At 45.8% G+C, this 10,000-nt stretch overlaps 1 protein-coding gene across 2 annotated transcripts in view; it reads left to right on the top strand.

Moving 5' to 3' along the window:
- The first annotated feature begins 1,728 nt into the window (after positions 1–1,728).
- Positions 1,729–10,000, top strand: part of LOC127006816 (mucin-6-like) — a 58,887-nt gene continuing 50,615 nt past the window's right edge. The window contains exon 1 of one of the 2 annotated variants that reach the window (XM_050877165.1): positions 1,729–1,996. In XM_050877165.1, coding sequence (XP_050733122.1) covers positions 1,943–1,996 — 54 coding nt within the window. In that variant the 5' untranslated portion in view covers positions 1,729–1,942. The remainder of the gene's footprint in view (positions 1,997–10,000) is intronic. The other variant, XM_050877167.1, reaches the window with a different exon arrangement.

Genomic DNA, 10,000 nt, shown 5'->3' with positions numbered 1-10,000 from the left:
TCCTGCTGCTGCACCTTCTAATGATCTCTCTCTCTCTCTCTCTCTCTCTCTCTCTCTCTCTCTCTCTCTCTCTCTCTCTCTTGTTTGTTTGTTTGTTTGTTTGTTTGTTTGTTTGTTTGTTTGTTTGTGTGTGTGTGTGTGTGTGTGTGTGTGTGTGTGTGTGTGTGTGTGTGTGTGTGTGTGTGTGTGTCCATTACGCAGGTTGTCGTTCGAAATGGCTTATGGTGATGACGGAAGTAGTAGTAGTAGTAGTAGTAGTAGTAGTATCAGTAGTAGTAGTAGCAGTAGTAGTAATAATAGTAGTAATAGTGGTAGTAGTTGTAGTAGTACTCCCCACCACCACCACTACCGCTACAACCACCCACCTGGTATATGTCTCCCGTTACGTCTTTCTCCTTCTTGCCTCGCATCCTTCCTTACCCTCTTGCACCTTATTCCGAGCTCTCTACCTACATATACCTCACGCCACACTCCCGTCCCACCTTGTTCACACCCCGGCCAGGTCCTCACACCCATACCTCACACTCACACCATCTTCTCCATCGTTCTCCAAGCATATATTTCCTTCTATTTTTTCCTTCTTATAGTAGCCAACAATATTCCCAGCTTACTCCCAGGCTCCCACCTACTTTGCGCACCTTAACTCCCGGGCCTTTTCTCATGTTCTACTTCCTCCGCTCCTTTCCCTTTTACCTTCAGTAGCAAAAAGGCGTCGGGGCTGATGAATGCGTTACCGCCATAGCTATAGCATGGTTGTATAAAGACAGATCTGTGCACAATCTATAGAAACAGAAGGTGCAGCCCTCCTCGCCGCATAGATCCTCACACAGGCAGAGCTCAGCTGATGGAGATGATGGAGTTACCAGATCGCACCACTCTGCTCCTCGTGCTGTACACCTGTGTGCGGGCGCAGGCAGCTGAACAGTGCACCCCATGCCCGGCGATGGTCAGGGATGAGGTAGTCTGACTGGGTAGCCCTTGAAGTCTCTTAAGAAGGTCATGACAGATCATAAGACGGTTCAGGAAGGTCCTTGGGGCCGCTGGAGCTGCAGACAAGTGTCGCAGCGGCTCCTCATGAACTCCAACTTCACCAGCCTTATTTTTCCAAGTTGTTGTCGTTATTATCATTATTAATGGCCATACCTAGACAAGGTGAGTTAACCTAGCCATAGTTCAAGGCGTTTAATCAAGCGGCGTCTACTGCTTCCGTTCCCTACCGCTACCTCTACGCCAAAACAGCTGAAAAAATCTGATTATTTTAACATTCCTAGAAAATAAAGAGACGAGACGAGACCAGGCACATAGCCACATGAGCCAGGCACGTCCAAGGCAGGGATGGAGTATTCATATTCGGTGGCTATTCGTATTCGAATACATTCGACTACCGTATATGGGTGTATTCGTATTCGTATTCGAATAATTATTGATATATATATCAAAGTATTTCCATTCGTATTCGAATACAATGGTAAGATATTCGTATTTTGCGAAGAATCTGACGAATAAAGTATTCATGAATGTATTCATGAATACTTTCAAGAAGTATTCGTGTATGTATTCGAATTAAAGCTATTTCATTGTATTCGAATTCGTATTAGTATTCGTTGGAATTTGCAGTATTCACATTCTAATACACAATTTTTGTATTCCGTCCATCCCTGGTCCTAGGTCTGGCAGCGAGGCCGGCAGGAGGTGGAGCAGAGTGGCGGGGCGGAGAGGAAGGGCGACTCTCCCGCGCGCGCGACCAGCGGCGACGTGTGGCAGGCAGTGTGAAGTGAGCGGTGGGAGAGGGAGTATCGCTGCTACTGTGCTCGGGTGTGCTGTCATTGGGCGTTCTCGCATCTTGTGTCAGTGGGCAGGAGGAGGGGAGGGGAAGTTTGGGCGGCGCGAGTGTTGTAAGATAAGATAATGTGATCAGTGCAGTGGAAGGTGAGACAAAGCTATGGTTGATAACACTCTAGTCGAAGGCGCCCTCAAGTTCCGCGATGGAAAGAAGGTAAGGCAACCACGGAAAAAAGTTACTTCTAACCCCGTAACTTTTCCTTTCCCCAGCTTGGCCCCAGGAAAAAAATACCCCTCTCCTAACCCCGTAACTTTTCCTTTCCCCAGCTTGGCCCCAGGAAAAAAGTACCCCTCTCCCAACCCCGTAACTTTTCCTTTCCCCAGCTTGGCCCCAGGAAAAAAATACCCCTCTCCTAACCCCATAACTTTTCCTTCTCCCAGCTTGGCCCCAGGAAAAAAGTACCCCTCTCCCAACCCCGTAACTTTTCCTTTCCCCAGCTTGGCCCCAGGAAAAAATACCCTTCTCCTAACCCCATAACTTTTCCTTTCCCCAGCTTGGCCCCAGGAAAAATAAAACTCCTAACCCCATAACTTTTCATTCCCCCAGCTTGGCCCCAGGAATTTTTTTTTTTAACCCCATAACTTTTCCCTCTTCCAGCCTGGCCCCAACTTACTTTTCCCAGGTTTTTCCTTGTTTTCCATCGCCTAACGTTTCTCCATCAGTGTTATTTTCTCCTTTCTCCGGGTTTTTAATTCTTTTCCTTCTCCCCGCTGTTCCCAAACTCCCTTTTTCCCGTTGTTTTCTATATTCTTAAGGATGCCCACATGATTTTTGTTCCCTTCGTCTCTCCGTTTCCTCCAAGTTTTCCTCATTTCTCTACGTGGGAGGAGGAGGAGGAGAAGAAAGAGGAGGAGGAGGAGGAGGAGGAGAGCCAGCGCCGAGCCTCGCCCTCCTTCATGTCCGTCAGTGATTTTTGAAGCGTGACTCTCAAGGAGGAAGAAGAGGAGGAGGAGAAGATGGAGAAGATTGGTGTTGATAGTGGAGGGGGAGAGAGCGAGTGTGGAGGAAGAGGAGGAACTAGAAACACAAGAAGAGGAAAACCAATGAGCAGAAGTAAGATGAGATTAGGAATATGGAATACAAGGAAAACAAGAAGAGGAGGAGAATGTGGAGAAGATTGGTGTTGATAATGGAGGGGAAAAGAGCGAGTGTGGAGAAGAGGAGGAACTAGAAACAAAAGCAGAAGAATAGACAGGAAGAGGACGAGAGACAGGGAGGAGTAGTAGGCTAAGTAAAAATGGAACAGGAGAACTGGGAATATAGACAAAAAGGAAAGAGAAAAAAGGAAGAGGAGGAAACAAAGCTAACAAAGGCATCACAAATACGAGTTCACTAACACACACACACACACACACACCACTGCAACGCCTAACTAGTAACCTTTCCGCTAGAGGTCTTTTTTTTTTACCCGAGTTTGATGACTTACCTTCTGACAACTTGAGAGAGAGAGAGAGAGAGAGAGAGAGAGAGAGAGAGGCTGCGAGTGACATAGCGAGCAGTACCACGGACGGGGTTTTCCCTTTCTGAATAATTACTTGTGAATTGATCATGACCTTTCTCTCTCTCTCTCTCTCTCTCTCTCTCTCTCTCTCTCTCTCACGAAGGTTTGTAGTCAGACCTTTTGTGTGTGTGTGTGTGTGTGTGTGTGTGGCGTAATTCTCCTAAACATAATGCGGTCGACATTTTATTCTCGAACACCTGCAATCATGTTTTAGGGAGGAGGAGGAAAGGCAGAGAAGGGAGGTGTGGTGGAGGGAAGAAGGGGGATAAGAAAAGAGTGGATTAAAAGGGGAGAAGTGGGAGAAAAGGACGATAAGAACCATAACCTGAGAAGAAGAAGGAGGAGGAAGAGGAGGTCGTGTTGGTGCGGTAAGCTAGTCTCCACTTCATCTTCCTCATTCATTCGCCTTTCCAGAAACAGGTCATTAAAAATTGATACCGCGGTAGTACGGGGAGAGAGAGAGAGAGAGAGAGAGAGAGAGAGAGAGAGAGAGAGCACAACCCACCCACCCACCCCACCCTCCCGCCCACGCATCTCGCCCACCTTAATTACAAGTTTTCGGTAAGGTGAGAGTTTACCTGCCTATTTTTTTCTCAGTTGATATTCTCTCTTCTTTCTCTTACCCCCCCCCCCCACTCTCTCTCTCTCTCTCTCTTTCTCTCTCTTTGTTGACCTTGGGAGTGAGACTAACCACCATACCTGCACTGTACCAGGAATTGATTTTGCTTGAGGAGGAAGAGGAGGAGGAGGAAGAGGTAGAGGAGGAGGCGGAGGAAAGTTACGATGCTAAGTTATGTAGTATTGTGTTTCTTTTTCTTATCTTACATACGGTATTTCTATTATTATTATTATTATTATTATTATTATTATTATTATTATTGCTTACTCCTTTTTCTTTGCCTTATTTCCCTTTGTTAGTTAACATTTTATCCACATCCTTTTTCTCTCCCTTTTCATTCTTCCTTGCCTTCCTTCCTTCCTATTTCGTCCTCTCCTTCCCTCCTTCCTTCTTTCATCTTCTTATTCCTTAAATTTCCCTTCATGCTTCCTTCTCTGCACTCTTTCTTTCCTCTCTTCCTTCAATTATTTCTTCCTCCCTTCTTTCCCTCCTTGATTCCTTCCTTCCTTCGCTGATTTCAAGTGTATCTCCGTTGCTACACTTTCTTTCCTTTCTTCCTTCTTTTCTTCTTTCCTTCATTAATATCAAAGGTCTATCTCCGTTCGTACATATTCTCTCCTTTCTTCCTTCCTTCCTTCTTTCTTTTTCCTTCCCTCCTTCCTTCCTTCGCTGATTTCAAGTGTATTTCCGTTGATACATACATTTTCTCTCCCTCCATACCCTCAAAATGTCCCTCTCTTCTAGTGCCTCAAAAACTCCTACTTCCTTACGAGGTCTGTTCTGAGGGAGGACTTGTGCTGCGCTCCCGCCTGTTATTTTTGTCAGTTTTTGTGCTATTGATTTCCAGAGAGAGAGAGAGAGAGAGAGAGAGAGAGAGAGAGAGAGAGAAGTGAAGGAGATGAAAGGAAGAAAAATAATGGAAGATAAGAAAAGAGAGAATAAAAAGAGCAAGGATTGTATGGGAGGGGAGAGAGAGAGAGAGAGAGAGAGAGAGAGAGAGAGAGAGAGAAGTGAAGTGAAGTGAAGGGAAGGAAAGGAAAGATGAAAGGAGGGAAGAAAAAATAAGGAAAGATATGAAGAGAAGTAAAAGTGAAGAGAAAGGAAGGTATGGGAGGGAAGAGAATGCAAGGGAGGGAAGGAAGGGGAGGGAAGTGAAGGAAATTTTAGTGAGACATGCTCCCACAGGCCCCAAGGGAAGGGAGGGAAGGGATGGGATGGCCGGCTCCTCTGCTCTAAGTGGAGAAGGGTCGCGTTTCGGGCTGCTCTTTGTATCAATGTTTTAGTGTTGAGAAATGAATGCTGCTCTCTCTCTCTCTCTCTCTCTCTCTCTCTCTCTCTCTCTCTCTCTCTCTCTCTCTCTCTCTTTGTGGTTTCCTCCCTTTTACACACACACACACACACACACACACACACACACACACACACACACACACACACACACACATTAAAATAAAGAAAACAGCCTGGCCTTGTTTTACACTCATGACGTGGTGATGGTGATTGTTATGGTGGTGATAGTGGTGTTGGTGATGATGGTGATGGCCAGCCACTAGGAAGAAAAAAGGAAGAGGAGGAGGAGGAGGCGGATAGGCACGAGAATAGTAACAGTCTGTTGATGTTGATGTTGATGATAGTGAATAGCAGTGAATATTTACCTGCGTCTTACGAGTTAATGGCAAATGGTACTGACTTTAAGAGAGAGAGAGTGTGTGTGTGTGTGTGTGTGTGTGTGTGTGTGTGTGTGTGTGTGTGTGTGTGTGTGTGTGTGTGTGTGTACAGCAAAAGGAGACAAGCTCAAACGTAGAAAAAAATAACAAATCCAGATAAATAAAAAAAAAAGATAAATAAAGAAGATCCCAAATGATAATCAGTAATACACACACACACACACACACACACACACACACACACACACACACACACACATATACACACACACAGCATCCTTCAGATCCCAATAGCAACATCTCGCATCTTATCTCCGTATCTCCCACGGTACCATTCCTAAGCATCCTCATCCATCCCCTTCATCCACTTATATCTCCCGCACCATCAAACATCGCCAGGTAATCTCCCTCCTAGCATCCAGGGAAGAAAGAAGAGGCTATCACACACACACACACACACACACACACACACACACACACACACACACACACACACACACACACACACACACACACACACACATCTGTAACATCTATTATGGAGGAAGGAATGGTCTTTTAATTTCAAAGGAGACACGAGTCCCATCTTCCTATTTTTCTCTCCCTTCCCTGTGCCGTGGACGCCTTGAACGGGTAATGAGCGTAATAACAGCACTACAGAGACCCCTCACAATCCACACCCTCGCCAGACTCCGCGCTATGTGACAAGGCAGGAAACTATATACTACTCACTGCTATCATCAACTATGTATTCTTCTGTTTAAACGTCTCCTTCCTACTTCCCCTGTTTCTCACACTCCACACCCTCGCCAGACTCATCTCAGTGTGACAAGGGCATTAAACTCTATACTACTCACTGCTATCATCAATTATATATTCTTCTGTTTAAACGTCTCCTTCCTACTTCCCCTGTTTCTCACACTCCATACCCTCGCCAGACTCATCTCAGTGTGACAAGGGCATTAAACTATATACTACTCACTGCTATCATCAACTATATATTTTTCTGTTTATTTTCTACCTCCTACTCCTGTTTCTCACACTCCACACCCTTCCAGACAGCGCTGTGTGACAAGGATAGGAAACTCTATATTCTTCAATGTTATCATCTATATATTCTGTTTATGCTTCTCCCTTCTCCTACCTGCTCCTCCTGTTTCTTACACTCCACACCCTCACGAACTCAGCGCAGTGTGACAAGTGCAGGAAACTCTATACTCTTCATTGTTGTCATCTATGTATTCTTCTGTTTATATTTTTCCTACTTTCTGTTTCTCCTACCTCCTGTTTCTTCCTAGCGGCTGGTATTTTTTCTTGTTCTGGTAATTTTTCCTGTTGCGGTATGGTTTTCTCCTGGTTTGGTATCATTTTCCTGTTTTTGGTATTTTTTCTACCAGTACAAACATCTTTTAAGTATTATGTAGTCATTCCGCCTCGCAATTCATGTTTTGGTGTTTTTTTCTTGTTTTGGGATCATTTTCCTGTTGTGGTATTTTTTCTACTGAGGCGAACATCTTTCAGCATTCTGTAGAGTCACTTCGCCTCGCAATTCCTGTTTCTCACGCTGATATTTACCGTGATATGATTTGAGTTCGCAAGAACCCGACTTTTCCTTCCTCATATTTCCCTCTCATTCATGCTTATCACACACACGCACACACACACACACAGGACCACACGAGCGCAAGCCCAGGCCCTGTAAAGCTACAACTAGATAAACTAGGTATATATACTAACTACACACACACACACACACACACACACACACACACACACACACAGACTTCCCCCCCCCCCCCCACACCCACACACACACAAACACCACTCAAAGCCACGCCTAATCCAAGCTAAACCTGACCAAACCTCCTCCACACGGCTCTCGGCAATACAAGGCTGTCTCGTAGTAGCTAAAACTGTCCTTAACCTGAGCCCAGACCACCGCACTCGGCCTTTTGTTCCAGGGCCTTTGTTTGCTGCGAGCTAGATGGCTTGTGTAGCTGCCGAGGCTGACCACTGGAATGTTTTGTCTTGGGGAAGGCGAGGAAACACACACACACATACACACACACACACACACAGAGAGAGAGAGAGAGAGAGAGAGAGAGAGAGAGAGAGAGAGAGAGAGAGAGAGAGATTGACTGAAACTTTTATTCACAAAGACAAAACGCATTTGTGAAAAAGGCTTCACGGCCCTTAATGGCCCAGGAAAGAGAGAGAGAGAGAGAGAGAGAGAGAGAGAGAGAGAGAGAGAGAGAGAGAGAGAGAGAGAGAGTGGAAAAGATATGATGTCACATGCGTCTTGACGGCCGCCAATTAGGTTATGGCGTGTGTGTGTGTGTGTGTGTGTGTGTGTGTGTGTGTGTGTTTAGTCGAAGTTTTTGTCTCTGCGATTGAAAATAATGAGAAGAAAATGGCACGACGAGTAGGGATCATCATTTTCATTATCTTCATCATCATTATTGTCATCATCGTTAGCATTTACTTGGACATTTACTATTTATTTAATTAGTTAGATTTGTATTGTTAAAGTTAAGAATGATGGTAGTTGTGGTGTTGATGGTGATGGTTGTAATTGTGATAGTGGTGGTGATGGTGGTCATGGTGGTGGTGGTGGTGGGGTAGTTATGGTGATTATAATGATGATGAGGGTGGTGGTGATGGTGGTTGATATGTTTTTAAGTTATTCAAAATACACCACCACCACCACCATCACTACCACCACCATCACCACCATCACCACCATCACCACCACCACCACCGTCATCATCATCATCATCATCATCATCACCACCACCACCACCACCACCACTACCACTACCACCACCACCACCACCACCACCGTCACCACCACCATCATCTGTAATTTACCGTAATGGAGATTGTGTGAGATGAAGAAACACACACACACACACACAGTAACATATATCTCAAAGTGAATATCAGAGTAGAAACATTTAAGTTTCTCTCTCTCTCTCTCTCTCTCTCTCTCTCTTGTACATTTGTAAAAAACGTGGGCTTTAAAGAGAGAGAGAGAGAGAGAGAGAGAGAGAGAGAGAGAGAGAGAGAGAGAGAGAGAGAGAGAGAGAGAGCAACGGGTCACTCCTCCCCTCTCCCTTCCTTTCCCTCTCCTCCTCCTCCTCCACCTCTAGCTTGCCCTCCTGTGACGTGCCCCCAGCGGCCCAGTTCTTATGAGAGAGGAGGAGGAGGAGGAGGAGGTGGTGGTGGTGGTAGGTGATGTTGGATGGAGGGGAAAGAAGGAAAAAAAATAGATGTTGATGAGCAAAAAGCAAAGTGAGGAATTGTTAAAAGGAAGAAGAAAAAGAGAAGGAGAATAATTAGTGAAGAACTGTTGTGAAGGAGGAGGAGGAGGAGAAGGAAGAGGAAGAAGGGAGATGAGAAGGAGAAAGAAGGTGGGAATGAGAAAAGAGAAAGATAAGAAAATAACGAATAAATGAGAAGAGAGAGAGAGAGAGAGAGAGAGAGAGAGAGAGAGAGAGAGAGAGAGAGAGAGAGAGAGAGAGAGAGAGAGAGAGGTCTGGGGTCTGGTTGTGTGTGGGTGTGGGTGTGGGGGGGGGCAGAGTGTGTAATGTGCAGGTCGTGTCTGCCCCGGGGGGTGACCCAAGCAGGTAACCCTTGGGCGGGGCGAAGGAATGGGGGGAGGGGAGGGGAGGGGGAGTGTAAGATGCAGATAGAGAGAGAAGGAAAGGGAAGGTTAAGGAGGAGAAGGGGAAGGAGGAAAAGGGTGGAGGAGGTAATGGGAGGAAAGAGGAGGAGGAGGAGGAGAAGGGGCTGGAGGAAGAGGAAGAGGTGAAAATTTTAAGAGGTAAGAAAGGGAAGGAAGAGGAGGAGAGGGGGAAGGAGGGAAAGGGTGGAGGAGGATATGGGAGGAAAGAATCAGGCGGAGATAAAATAGGAAGAAAGATAGGGAGAGAGAAGATAGAAATATAAAGAGAAGAAAGGGAGAGAAAAAATATATATAAGAGTTGTGGGGAGGAGGGAAAAAAAAGAAGAGGGGAGGAAAATTATGGGAGGGGGAGAAAAGATGAGAGGAAAGGAAGGGGAAGAGAGTTATAATGGGGAGGGGAAAGGAAGAGGAGGAGGACAAAGGGAGAGGGGGAAGAATTATGATGAAAGGGGGAGGGAAGGGAAGGGGAGGGGAGGGGAGGGGGAATTTAAGTGGATTACATAGAATCGTGTTACATTTTTCCATGTAATTGCAAGCGTCGGTGAAAGTAATCATGGTTTTGTTAGTAATTTTCTTCCTCCTCCTCCTCCTCCTCCTCCTCCTCCTCCTTCTCCTCATCTCTTCGGCCTCATTCACATTCTTCTCGTTCTCCTCCTCCTCCTCCTCCTCTACGTTTTCTCGCCTG

This window comes from Eriocheir sinensis, chromosome 33, assembly GCF_024679095.1.
Source record: "Eriocheir sinensis breed Jianghai 21 chromosome 33, ASM2467909v1, whole genome shotgun sequence".
Classification (NCBI taxonomy): domain Eukaryota; kingdom Metazoa; phylum Arthropoda; class Malacostraca; order Decapoda; family Varunidae; genus Eriocheir; species Eriocheir sinensis.
Note: the sequence above shows the minus strand (reverse complement) of the source record. Positions and strands in the feature narration are given on the sequence as shown.